The 13,548-nt window shown below is 40.1% G+C and overlaps 2 protein-coding genes across 4 annotated transcripts in view; one reads left to right on the forward strand and one right to left on the reverse strand.

Annotated features, from left to right (window-relative positions):
- Nucleotides 1–3,343, forward strand: part of PCYOX1 (prenylcysteine oxidase 1) — a 46,958-nt gene extending 43,615 nt beyond the window's left edge. The window contains exon 6 of one of the 2 annotated variants that reach the window (XM_010810115.4): nt 90–3,343. In XM_010810115.4, coding sequence (XP_010808417.1) covers nt 90–748 — 659 coding nt within the window. In that variant the 3' untranslated portion in view covers nt 749–3,343. 2 annotated transcript variants of the gene reach the window in all.
- A 193-nt stretch (nt 3,344–3,536) lies between these two features.
- On the reverse strand, nt 3,537–12,539 carry SNRPG (small nuclear ribonucleoprotein polypeptide G). Of its 2 annotated transcripts, none has more exons than NM_001040543.3 (4): nt 12,418–12,539; nt 8,974–8,996; nt 8,148–8,272; nt 3,537–4,049 (listed from the first exon to the last, which is right to left on the reverse strand). In NM_001040543.3, exons 1-4 carry the CDS (start codon nt 12,447–12,449, stop codon nt 3,999–4,001), a joined length of 231 nt encoding a protein of 76 aa, NP_001035633.1. In that variant the 5' UTR covers nt 12,450–12,539; the 3' UTR covers nt 3,537–3,998. The 2 variants fall into 2 exon arrangements, with proteins under 2 accessions (NP_001035633.1, XP_059747257.1); XM_059891274.1 differs by having other exon boundaries at nt 3,870–4,049; nt 12,138–12,489.
- Between the last annotated feature and the right edge of the window lie 1,009 nt (nt 12,540–13,548).

Here is a 13,548-nt window from a genome sequence, read left to right on the forward strand (position 1 = left end):
AAACTATTAAGGTATAGAATTATTTTTAGAAGGTATAAAATATAGTATGTTAGAAACACTTTAAAAAAATGCTTTTTTATTTCCTCTAGGAAATCCCTCAAAGGTGTATGAAGTGGTCTACCAAACTGGATCTGAGACCCATTCAGACTTCTATGACATTGTCCTGGTGGCCACTCCATTGAATCGGAAAATGTCCAATATAAATTTTCTCAACTTCGATCCTCCAATTGAGGAATTCCATCAACACTACGAACCTTTAGTGACAACTTTAATTAAAGGGGAGTTGAATTCAACTGTCTTTAGCTCAAGAGCCTTAAATGAGTTTCATCTTGGTACAGTCTTAACCACTGATAATCCAGATTTATTCATTAACAGCATTGGGCTTGTGTCCCCTGTAGAAGAAGACAATAATCCTCAGCCAAAAGCAGATACAGCACATGTCTGGAAGATCTTTTCTGCAGCAGCACTTACTAAAGAACAAATTTTAAAGCTCTTTGTGTCCTACGATTATGCTGTGAAGCAGTCATGGCTTGCATACCCTCATTATACACCTCCAGAGAAATGCCCCTCCATCATACTCCACGATCAACTTTATTACCTCAACGGCATAGAGTTTGCAGCAAGTGCCATGGAAATGAGTGCCATTGCAGGCTACAATGCTGCTCTCCTCGCCTATCACCGCTGGAATGGGAACACACACATGATTGACCAAGAGGACTTATATGAGAGACTTAAAACAGAACTATGAAACACCACTCTCTCCTTTATCCCTCTCCTGGTTCCAAATGGAATATCACTGGCAAAAAAAAAAAAAAAAGAACGTAGTCTGAACAGAGATGATTTTGAATCAGATATTTCACCATTATCATCATTTAACAAAATAATCCCAGTGAGTCATGAGAAACGCAAGGTTCTAATTAAGCATGAAGGTAAAACTATTGCATCTTCAAAATTGAACTCTTTCTTGAATATCCATCAGCAGCATTTCGCAAACTTGTCTGATCATAAGAATCACCTGGAGTTTGTTAGACATATGAATTCTCTAGCTCCTCTGGAGGTTCTGATTTAATAGGTCTGGGATGGGGCCCTGGATTTTGAACGAAACTTTAAAGCATTTTAAGCTGAGCCCTTGAGGAAGACTTACCTTTTAGTTCAGGGCTAGTTCATTTGCGCTTCACGGTTGGATGTGATCTTCATTCAGGTAAAATTACCATGGTAACTGGTATCTTATGCCTGGCTTTAGTAACTTAATTTTGCAAAGGACATATGCCCATGCTTGAAGCCTTGACTTTCAGAATGTTCTTTTGATTGCTTCTGTCTCTATTTCATGAGTGAAGTTCAGAAGTCTTAGTGTAGTATAAAGATGTCACACAAAAATCTCAAGTAAAATGAAAAGCAAGTATAGGCTATTGATTTAAGAAATTTCTTAAATTTGTCTTCTATTATCAAACCCTCACCTGAGGAGCTTTGAAAAATGGTGATAGAGCCCCACAACAGAGATTGGTTTAATGGACTAAGGATAGGACCTGAGCTTTTTGTAGCTTTTTAGAGTTCCTAACGTACAACTGGGGTTTAGAGTCACTGATGTGGGGGTTTATGATGTTTTCAAAGGGTTTTTAGTGCCTTAAAAGTCCCAAGAAACTCAATCCATTATCAAAGCAAATCCATGTTGCAAAGGATTTCTCTCTGTGAGAACTCTAGTAGTCTTGGTAGTAAGAACCATTGACAGTCTCACAGCAGAGGCAACTTAGATGACTGTAGAGCCTCTGGCACGAGAATATATTCAGACCCCACACTTGATCAGATCCACTTTGTGTTCACACTGTTAAATGCTTCTGAAGGTACTGTAGCATTTTGATTGAGAAATTGGTTGTTGAAATCTTGTTCTGAGGCGGTGGTTCGGCTGTACATTGCAGTCACCTGTAGGACTGCTTCCTGAATGATTCCAGGATGTATGTAGCTAAACTTGAGACCCGGTTCTCCACCTGTACAAAGATCATGAGTGTTCTTATAGTCACTGGAAAGGACAAAACAAGTAAAAACTTGTGAATTCTAAAAGTAACTGAACTGCAACCAAGTTAACATATATTGTCTTTTTAAAAAAGTACTCCTCCAGATTATAGCACTTGCTCCTTTTAGCAAAAAGAACATTGATTCTTAAAGCAATTGATTCTCTACAATTGTGAATATAAATATGCTGATAAAATTGCCAAGATATTTGATGTAGAGGCAGGAATTAAGTTTGTCAGAGTTAGCTTTTTACTATTTTTATTCTTAACAAGTATGTTAAGAGGCATTCCTACTTTTTTCCTTTTGTGGTTTAAAAAAAGACAGTAGGTAGAGTATACCACTGTTGTATATATGCTAAAAGTGGGTGAATTCTAGTGGAATAATTTCTAACATCCGCAGACTTGTTTTGCAATGGCAAATATTTTTAGAACACCAGTTTTAAATATTGCTGTTGTATCAAACCCAACTCTGATTGTTTTCCAACAAGGCATCTGAAGTTGTTAAAGAGCAAAAAGGTTATCCATATAGTAAGCGTATTAATTTTAATGCCACTAACAGAATTCAAAAAGACTTAATTGGAAGACAGATCTGTCAGGGCCCATTATTCCAGGAGGCTACTCAAGTGAAATTTTTACAGAAGAGACTGGTAAAGATTATGCACAGGCTGAAGGAAGGCCAAGTGCTGCGCCAGTGTTACTGGAAGGCTTGTTAAAACGTGGCTGGCCTCACCCCTAGAATGTTGCAGGTGTGGAGCAGCATACGAAAGACTGCATTTCTGTTATGTTCCTATGTGATGCTGCCAGTTAGGAGCCACACTTAGAAATTCTACCAGTTCTAAAATTCAACTTTATGTGGTTGCAGTGTTAGGGAAGGTTTAAAGAGGAGAATGGAAAAATAAAAATGTATGGCCTTCACATCAACTCTAGTTTGATCCCTCTAGCTATATTTTTTCTGTAAACATTTCCTATAAATAGGGAATACCATTTTACATACTTGTTTACAAGTACCTTACATACTGTGTATACCCCACTCTCTAGTTTTAAAGTGATTCATGATTTGTAGGCTACCAGATCACAAAAATAAACTTAAGCATTTGCTTGATAGATTTTTTTTTTAAGTTAGGTTTATGACACGTTTGTGATATTCTCTTACTGGAGTTTGTGCACCATAAAATTTACAAACTAGGTGAGTATATTATGGGCAGCATTATCACCATCTTCTATCCCACAAAGAACCACAATGCACTGGAATGTTTTCCTCCGGAATTGTATTTCTACTCTTGTATTCAAAAATTTTTCCCACTTATGTTCAAAATAAAACAAAGACATCATTACTTCCTGTGTTTTACTTCTGTTCCACTATATGGTTGACCCTTAAAACACTGGGGGGTTATGGACACTGACCCTGAGCCATCAGCTCTCTGCATATGCAGTTCCTCTTTTCAGTCTGGAATCCGTGGATTCAGCCGTGGATGGTGTAGTACTGTAGTATTTACTACTGGAAAAAACCAGTATATAAGTGGACCTGCACAGTTTAACCCATGTTGTTTGAGTGAAACTGTACTTGGAATGTAGATGTATGTGAAAAAGTCAGAGTCTGTCCAAGTTATTGCAACAACTTTGAAAATTCCAGTTAATGTTTTAGAAGAAACCCATTCAGGTTTGCAGCTTCTTTAATTTTGTTCAGTAGTAAAAGATATGGGAAAAGGGTATCTTGCCAATGTTTCATATTTAATAAGATTTTTCTATTTTAACACATTAAAAACCTCTGAACTAATCAGTCTCAACCAATAACAGGTCATGACAGAAAAAAATCAGAATAAGAGCAGATATTCTAAGTTGAGAACAGCTAAGAAAGCATTTTTGGCTATTACAAAAGTTTATTTAACAAAAAAGTAAGAAAATGTACACAACCCAATTTTTCTGGTAGTAAAATGTGGAGAGGGGACACATGGAAGCGTTGATTTCTCTGGTGAACACAGCCATTGTTCATACTCGTTCCAAGGCTTCTAACATGATGATACTATTTCCTCGTATTACCTAAGAAAAAATGAATTTGAAAAGAACACTATTCAATAGATGTATCGATGATTTAAAGGATTTTCATCACCTAATTAATGGTTTTATTAAATGTCAGTTTGTGAGGCTTTTTTCCCCCTAGTCAGTGTGTGTGAGTGCTCAGATGCTCAGTTGTGACCGACTCTCTGCGACCCTATGGATTATAACCCACCAGGTTCCTCTGTCCATGGGGTTTTCCAGGCAAGAATACTGGAGTGAGTTGCCATTTCCTACTCCTGGGGATCTTCTATAAAAGAAGTCAGGATACTCATGAAGCATAGGCGAAATGGCTGATAAAATGGGATAGGAAAGTCAAACTGGAAGGGGACTGTGAAAATAAGGAGCCCCTGGTGGACTGTAGGTAATACAACCACAAATCAGTTAAATAGAGCCAGACAGGTGAAAGGACAGGATGGGGCATCCTGAGTGAGATTTGGGGCTTTGCTAGTAGCTCTGCTGGTAAAGAATCCACCTGCAATGCAGAAGACCCTGGTTCCATTCCTGGGTCAGGAAGATCTGCAGGAGAAGGGATAGGCTACCCACTCCAGTATTCATGGACTTCCTTGGTGGCTCAGCTGGTAAAGAATCCGCCTACAATGTGGGAGACCTGGGCTCAACCCCTGGGTTGGGAAGATCCCCTGGAGAAGGGAACGTCTATCCACTCCAGTATTCTGGCCTGGAGAATTCCACGGACTGTATAGTTCATGGGGTCACAAAGAGTCGACATGGGGTCACAAAGAGTCGGACACGACTGAGTGACTTTCACTGAGTAAGATTCAAAGTAGAGCTATGCTGGGAGGCAGCTGGCATAGCTGGAACTTGTTCCTTTCTCCTCTCATTCTACTTGCTTTATTTATTACACACAGTGTTATATACTGTCTTCCTCACTCAAGTGTCATTTCTGTGAGGGCAAGGACTTGCTTGGTGCATCTACTCAGCGCCTAAAGCAGTGGCAGGCTCACAAAAGGCTCAATTAAGCAAACAGATGACCTGCATCTGATTACTGCACATGACAGACTGGGAAGGACCATGACAGGTGGGAAAGTGTTGGGGAGCCTGGCAGAGACAAACAGCAATGCTTATGGTGAGAAAGTGGCAAAGAATTACAGAGCTGCACTGAAAATGACAATGGAGACCAAAAGAAGCTACAGACTCTCACTCTTCTTAACAAATTAGGAAAAGAAATGAAGAAACCTAAACAACATGATTCCTAGTTTTCAAGAGTTTTAAACTGCTGGCTTATTTGCAAGAGAAGATGAACATGACTTCTCACCAATCAAAACTTAAAAACCAAGAAGCCTTCTTCCTAGTTCCTTCCTAAACCTGTCCATTTGTGACTTTCCCCAGAAGTGGAGGGTGGTGAAGAGAAGTTATTTCAGATAACTAAGATTTTTAGATCTGAGGGCTTTTTCTTTTTGGCATTATTAAAAAAAAAATAAAACTGCCACTTTCCTCAATGTTTTCTAAAATGGTATCACACACTTCTTTGCCTTCTCGTATAAGACACAGGAATTAAGGCTCGTCTGCTTCACAGGGCTCTTCCTCTTTTCCCACTGTGTTGGATGCCCTATATTCCAGATCAAACTGGAACCCTGATCAGGTCCAGAATTCCATACTGCTCCTTGGATTGGGCTTGAGTACTAAGTTTGGCAAAGTGTTGCCCAGGCCTTTTCATGAAGGGGCACAACTGTCTAATAAAAAATACAAACCTAAATTGGAGCTACAGAAGCACAAAGCCAGTAAGAACTCCTGAAACATAGCATCAAAAACTACACAATTTTTACTATATTCTTAGGGGAACCTTGAAGTAGAGTGGAATCTTAAGGAAATAAGACAGAGGAGAAGCTACTGACTACTCTGGTTTTATTTCAGAAGAGGCTAATTGAGACATCATTAGGTAATTATCCACCTGAAAAATCCTGTATTAAGTAATTTCTTAAAAAACAAAAACAAAAAAACACCACTTCTTTTTATTTATTTGGTTGCACAGGTCTTAGTTGTGACTTTTGGGATCTAGTTCCCTGACCAGGAATTGAGCCTGGGCCCCATGCACTGGGAGCAGAGTCTGAGTCAGTGGATTGCCAGGGAAGTCGTGTAATAAATAGTTTCAATGGCCTCAGTGGGTCACTGATTGGACAAGGGAACAATGAAGCCAACTAAACTGTCTCTTTAGCCAAACAGCTTGTGAAAAAATAAAATAGTAACCATAGTTTCCCTTCTTTCCCTTAGAAAAACCATTCTTACATTTTCGTTAGGCTGTTTTTTAATTAAAGAAAATTGATATATTATCATTATTTCATTTTCAAAGTGTTAACTCAGCCATAAGAATTAGCACCTACTAATAGACTTATTTTAGTCACAGAACATGCATCAGAGATGGAAGAACAGACTACCTATCACAGTAAGTTGGAGCTCACTATTTGAATGACTTGTGATGGCACTGCTTTTAACCAATTTCCATGTAAGGAAAATTAACCCCATCAAAATAAGGGAGAAAATTCTGAGAAACATAAATACCTTCACTAATAAAAATTCTGAAAAGTGCCACACATTCTCAAACTGCTTTTAACCAATTTCCATGTAAGGAAAATTAACCCCATCAAAATAAGGGAAAATTATGAGAAACATCAATACCTTCACTAATATAAATTCTGAAAAGTGCCACACATTCTCAAAAGTTATTTCCTCAAATTAGAACTTTAAACATCAATTCCCTTTTTAATTCTTTTTATTTTTTTGGCGGATCTGTTGATACATGAACCAAAACCCTAATCCACCCTCTATCAGAATGAAGATTTCCTAATCTGTAAAAGGAAGGGCTAGAAGGAAATCTTGGGGTATTTTTAAAACTCTCTTTTATAAGAAAATGCAAATGATTTGCCAGACTTGTATTCATTTCAAGGGGACTGTACCTGAAGAGAAGGTCCATCTACGTGAAATGTGTGCAAGAGGCCAGGGAGACTCATATCTAGGGACTCCAAGTTGTTTTTCAAACCCTGACTGATTTGCTTTTCAAAATGCAATAATGGAAATATACTTGAAACAAGCAATAACACAAGCCTTGGAAAGGGTAATTAACCTTCTGTGAATGCATAAACACTGAAGTTTGATGAGTAGCAATCCTCAGCACACATTAAAATTACACAGGATCTTGTAACAGCACACACAAACACAAATTGCACCCTTAGACTGGAGAAGGCAATGGCACCCCACTCCAGTACTCCTGGCCTGGAAAATCCCATGGACGGAGGAGCCTGGTGGGCTGCAGTCCATGGGGTCGCTGAGGGTCGGACTCAACTGAGCGACTTCACTTTCACTTTTCACTTTCATGCATTGGAGAAGGAAATGGCAACCCACTCCAGTGTTCTTGCCTGGAGAATCCCAGGGATGGCGGAGCCTGGTGGGCTGCCGTCTATGGGGTCACACAGAGTCAGACACGACTGAAGTGACTTAGCAGCAGCAGCACCCTTAGAGATAGTTTCAACTGCTTTGAGGTGGACTCAGCATAATTGGGGAACCTGAAAACCCTCTATACTACTACTCTAATGAAGGGGCTTCCCTGGTGGCTCAGATGGTAAAGCATCTACCTGCAATGCAGGAGACCTGGGGGTTCAATCCCTGGGTCAGATGATTCCCTGGAGAAGGAAATGGCAACCCACTCCAGTAATCTTCCCTGGAAAATCCCATGGATGGAGAAGCCTGGCAGGCTACAGTCCGTGGGGTTGCAAAGAGTTGGACATGACTGAGTGACTTCACTATGGCTCTAATGAAGGAACAGTATGGGCCTCATTATAGAATAAAACACAAAAATAATTCCAACAGCTATTTCAAGTCCAAGGACCTCAGTGGATTCTGTGTAAGATTCAGATCTAACCTACAGGTAACTGGGGTATTACCACAGTTGAATAACCTCCATAAGTTAAACTAAAAGGAAGTTAAACTAAAAGGGGGTTGGAATATCTAATCTTGCCTGTAATTTGCCTAACTGCAGTTTAATCCAAGAGCTGGATAGAAGGGATGCTAATGTTTAATCCAAAAGAAAAATGAAATCTCTAAGAGAGATCTTGTATTTGTACTTACCACCATTCCAATATTGTTCTGTTGCCCACTAGTTGCCATCTCCACACATTCATCTATCACAAGATTCATAAAGGGATCAAATCCCCGCAATATTCCTTGGACATGTCTGCCACCATTTAATTTCACTATGTAAAAGGAAAAAGGAATTTAATAAAGCTGACCGTTAACTATCAACTAAACTACTCATTAAAAATCAAGTGAGAGAAAACCCTGATATATCTTTACTATATGCCAAGCACTGAGCTAAGCATTGTACATTTACCTCCACATTTAAACTTACAGGAATCCTATAAAGTAGAATCATCCTGACTCTTTATGAAGCAACTGAATTATAATATTTTTAAGTAACTGATTCAAGATTACACAGTTACTGTAGGGAATTCAAAATGAAGGCTGGAATTCAAACCGAAGGCTGCTTGTTTCTAAAGCCATGGTCTTAACCCCTACATACTTTGAGTTCTGTGCAGGTCAGATTTTTATTCCTTATCTGTTCTTTGTTTAAAGGAAAAAAGGTTACGTTTTCAAATATAAAATAGAAAATCATGTTAATTTTTATCAAAGTGAGAGAAAGCTTATATGAAATAAAAGTATGAAATACTGTGAAACTTACTAAATATCAGAAATTAAGAAAATAAAGCTATCTAGTTAGAATTCTGATAAACCTGCTTGCTTAAATGGATGTGAATTAGAGATCTGTGTGCTTTGAATTTTTATAAAGTTTCTCAAAACATTATTAATATAATAATAAAATATACTACCAAAGCAGATGTAAAAACTAATTTAATATTCAAAAAACACCTGAAAATAGAAAACCAAAAAGACTTACATGATAACTTCTTGTCCATAAATCTGAAAAAGCAAAAGGGGTAAAGATTATATAACTAATTTTAGATATTGTCAATGTAATCTGCTAAATTTATGTAACAGGAATAATTAAATTTAAAAAATTAAAAGCTTTGCACTGCTGTAAAGGATGAGAATGATGGGCTACCTCAGCTAGTACTTATACTGACTGAGCAATGTAACTTGTGAAGGGGAAGATAATGAAGAACGGAATGAGTCTAGAACATATTCAGTTCAGTCGCTCAGTCGTGTCCGACTCTTTGCGACCCCATGAATCGCAGCACGCCAGGCCTCCCTGTCCATCATCAACTCCCGGAGTTCACTCAGACTCACGTCCATCGAGTCAGTGATGCCATCCAGCCATCTCATCCTCTGTGGTCCCCTTCTCCTCCTGCCCCCAATCCCTCCCAGCATCAGAGTCTTTTCCAATGAGTTAATTCTTCGCATGAGGTGGCCAAAGTACTGGAGTTTCAGTTTTAGCATCATTCCTTCCAAAGAAATCCCAGGGCTGATCTCCTTCAGAATGGACTGGTTGGATCTCCTTGCAGTCCAAGGGACTCTCAAGAGTCTTCTCCAACACCACAGTTCAAAAGCATTAATTCTTCGGCGCTCAGCCTTCTTCACAATCCAACTCTCACATCCATACATGACCACAGGAAAAACCACAGCCTTGACTAGATGGACCTTTGTTGGCAAAGTAATGTCTCTGCTTTTGAATATGCTTTTGAAAAGTTGGTCATAACTTTCCTTCCAAGGAGTAAGCATCTTTTAATTTCATGGCTGCAGTCACCATCTGCAGTGATTTTGGAGCCCCAAAAAATAAAGTCTGTTTCCACTGTTTCCCCATCTATTTCCCACGTGAACTACAATAACATTCTTGTTGTTCAATACTGACCTAATTTTCAACAACAGGATTTACAAGCTTAAGAGAAAAACAAAGATTTGGTTATATTTTTGGTTATTTCCAAAACCAAACAAAGTTGTGAAGAAACCAGAAGGTAATCATACCATACCCAATCCAACAGGTATTTTATTCTATATTTGAGACAGTAAGTAGTGTTGTTTATTTAGTGTTAAACATCAATCTTAAGTGTTCAGGATATTCTTCAACATATAAGTTCACTTTGGCAAAATACATATTTTGAAGTTAAATAATTTGAATTAAGCAATAAAATTCCATATCAGCAGCATAGAATAATATGAAGACATGTAGTCAAACCAGTTTTTACCTCTTCCAGTTACAGGCTAAAAAATATGAATCTTCATTCAATTTTAATGTATATCATGGGAGAATTCAAAGATAAATAAGACAAAGGGCCAGACAGAAGTTGTAAGAAGAGACTTTTTTGCAATTACATGGACTGTAGCCTGCCAGCCTCCTCTGTCCATAGGATTTTCCAGGCAAGAATACTGGAGTGGGTTGCCATGATCTCCTCCAGGGGATCTTTCCAACTCAGGTATTGAACCCAACTCTCTTATGTCTCCTGCATTGGCAGGCAGGTTCTTTACCACTAGCACCACCTGGCAAGCCCATAAATTACATACATATAAATTAATAATAATTACCACCATTTAATAGAAGGGCAACTGAAGCTCAGAAAAGTTTAAATAAAATGTTAAGTCACACAGCACTGAAAAAGTCTGGTAAAATCAAATGGTCAGTTTGGCTGGAGAACACAGTATTCAACTATTAATGTGTGTAGAGTCTGGTGCCTGGAGTTCAGATGGAGGGCCCTGAATGCTGGATTAAGAAGTCTGCACTCTGTTATGCAGACAGCAATAAGTTACTGCAGCAGAACCAGCTGTGGGCATAACGACTGTGGCATATGTAAGTTAAATCATCATGCTATACGCCTTAAACCTACACAGTGCTGTATGTCAATTATATCTCAAGAAAACTGGAAGGAAAAAAAACAAAGACTACTCTGTCACCCATTTTTAAGAGCACTAGGAAGAATCTGGTTGGGCCAGGTATCTCCACCTCAGCATACTGACACTTGGGGCGGGATAATTCTGTTGTTGAGTGATGTCCAGTGCACTGTAGAACATTTGGCAGCAACCCTGGCCTCTACCTACTAGATTCCGGCAGAACCAGACTCTCATTCCTGCAGTTAAGAACCACTGAGTCATGCTAAACTAGGAGAAGGGTATATACACTTGTTAAAGATGGTATCTGTGAGAAATGTAAAGGAAGAAAAATACTAAAAGCCATTTTGGAGGTCGACCTGACAGGATTTCACAACTCATAAAATCTAGATAAGCAGAAAAAGGTGTTAAAACCAGTTTCGTCCTCTGAAATTCTCAAATAATGTCTTAATCAAAAGGAAGTCTTACAAGTAGAGAATGGTCCTTTGTTAAAAAATAATTTCACCAGTTCATGATGAATTCAGAAGACATTTTAAGATTTTACCAGCTCACTAATTGCAATTTCTCTTTTTCTTAATGTCAGGCGCTGTCTTAATTAACAGACTAACATATACACGGAGATTTTGCACAAAATATGTTTTCAATACAAGTGCATTTAAATGCAAAATCATTAAATTTGAACTTTCCCTTAAGTCTAACTTCTTTATGGGGCAAGCATAAATTAACTGTACATAAGGCAGACCAGGTGGCTGCCTCACAAACTGACCCCTGGATCAATTTTCCATCCTTGCTGCTAGCCAACTAATAAATGCAGAATTCTGGCATTACATAGTACAAAGACGACAGAGAAGTTACTCAGGAAACATGGAACTTGCTAAGTTCAGCCAAGAGTGTTTTAGGACGCTAAAACTTTAAACTGGGTGTTATCTACAGTAGGAATAACCTACTTGGAATCGATTTTACTGGGTTCAACCGCATTCCCCCACACACAACCTAGCCTTCTCTGATTAGAAACATGAATATTCCCACACAGCTCTGTTAACAGAGTAGATATCACACGACATTCACGTTTAACCTACGAACAAGAAATCAAGGAATATAATTTCTAAGTTAAAGCTCAAAGAAACAGCTACAAATACAGTCTAAGATTAAGGTGGCTTTTCACTCCTCAGATCCTATCAAACATCCATCTCCCTGGTTCCTTTATACAATCACTGTCCAGCCACCTTATCGAAAACATGCTGCTACTCAAGATGTTCAACAAAGTGTGGCATTCGAGACCTTCAAGAAACGAGGGAGAGGGTCCGGGAGACAGAGCTGGGAGCTCGGGCACGGGAAGTAAGTCAGCAGATGGTTGCGCCTTGTTGGCTTTGGTAACCGTATCCACCCGGTCGAAATACTACTTTTGCGCGGGTCTCAGGCCCCGAAGCACGCGACACTGGCCCGGATCTCGGCGTCCGCGGCCCAGAAGACGCACGCCAGGCACACTCCTGGGAGGATGTAAGGAACTCAAGGCACACAGGGAAGCGGCCATTTGGGCGCGGGCCCCACGCATACTTACTTCTTCAACTCGGGAGGGTGTGCTTTGCTCATGTCTACTCCGCGAGCTCAAAGGAGCCTCCAAACGGAATTCGAGTGGGCCTCACGCTTCAGCAGCAGGCCCGGGGCTTTGCGTCTGACGTCACTGATCCCGTTAACCAATTGATGGTCGGTCGCTTTCCCGCTTTACCTCGCGATACTTAGGGAAAGCCTGCGTTTGTCGATCAGTCCCAAGCTTCCGGTTGTGTAGCTAGTGATTGGCTAGGACGGATTCCCCGTCATTCTTTTCTGTGGATTTTCCAGGTGGCGCTGCTGCTGTTAAGTCGCTTCAGCCGTCTCCGACTCTGTTCAACTCCATAGACGTCAGTCCGCCAGGCTCCCTCATCCCTGGGATTCTCCAGGCAAGAACACTGGAGTGGGTTGCCATTTCCTTCTCCAATGCATGAAAGTGAGAAGTGAAAGTGAAGTCGCTCAGACGAGTCCGACCCTCAGCGACCCCATGGACTGCAGCCCACCAGGCTCCTCCGTCCATGGGATTTTCCAGGCAAGAGTACTGGAGTGGGGTGCCATTGCCAGGTGGCGCTAGTGGTAAAGAATTTGCCTGCGCCTGTAGGTGACGAAAAAGACGCCGGTTCCATCCCTGGGTCGGGACGATCCCCTGGAGAAAGGCATGGCAACCCACTCCAGTATTCTTGCCTGGAGAAGCCCATGGACAGAGTAGCCTGGCGGGCTACAGTCCATAGGACCGCGAAGAGTTCGACACGACTGAAGAGACTTAGCACTGCATCTTTCTTCTGTAAAATTGGCGAGCGCCTCTAGCTTCTGAAGGACCCTAGTCAATCCCTTGTGTTTGTGGATTGCAACATTTCTCTTATTCATATGTACTAAATGAAAATAAGCTTTAAGAGGAGTGGGCCCCTAATATTTCTTTGGCCAGTGTGAGCCAATACCTCCATTATTGTGCTTCCCTTTGTTGAGCTTTACCAGCTGAGCTGCAAGGAAAGCCCAACAAATGTCCCTCTAGTCAAAACTATGGTTTTTCCAGTAGTAACGTATGGATGTGAGATTGGATTATAAGGAAAGCTGAGCGCCCAAGAGTTGATGGTTTTGAACTGTGATATTGGAGAAGACTCTTGAGAGTCCCTTGGACTGC

The sequence above is a fragment of the Bos taurus genome, chromosome 11 (genome assembly GCF_002263795.3).
Source record: "Bos taurus isolate L1 Dominette 01449 registration number 42190680 breed Hereford chromosome 11, ARS-UCD2.0, whole genome shotgun sequence".
NCBI lineage: Eukaryota > Metazoa > Chordata > Mammalia > Artiodactyla > Bovidae > Bos > Bos taurus.

Coding starts and splice junctions, on each gene's coding strand:
- SNRPG (NM_001040543.3), bottom strand. CDS start 12,449: ATGAGCAAAGCACACCCTCCCGAGTTGAAGAA. Junction 8,273..8,973: donor TATGGACAAGAAGTTATCAT/GTAAGTCTTTTT, acceptor CCTTTTACATAG/TGAAATTAAATGGTGGCAGA. Junction 4,050..8,147: donor AGAACAATATTGGAATGGTG/GTAAGTACAAAT, acceptor ATTTTTTCTTAG/GTAATACGAGGAAATAGTAT.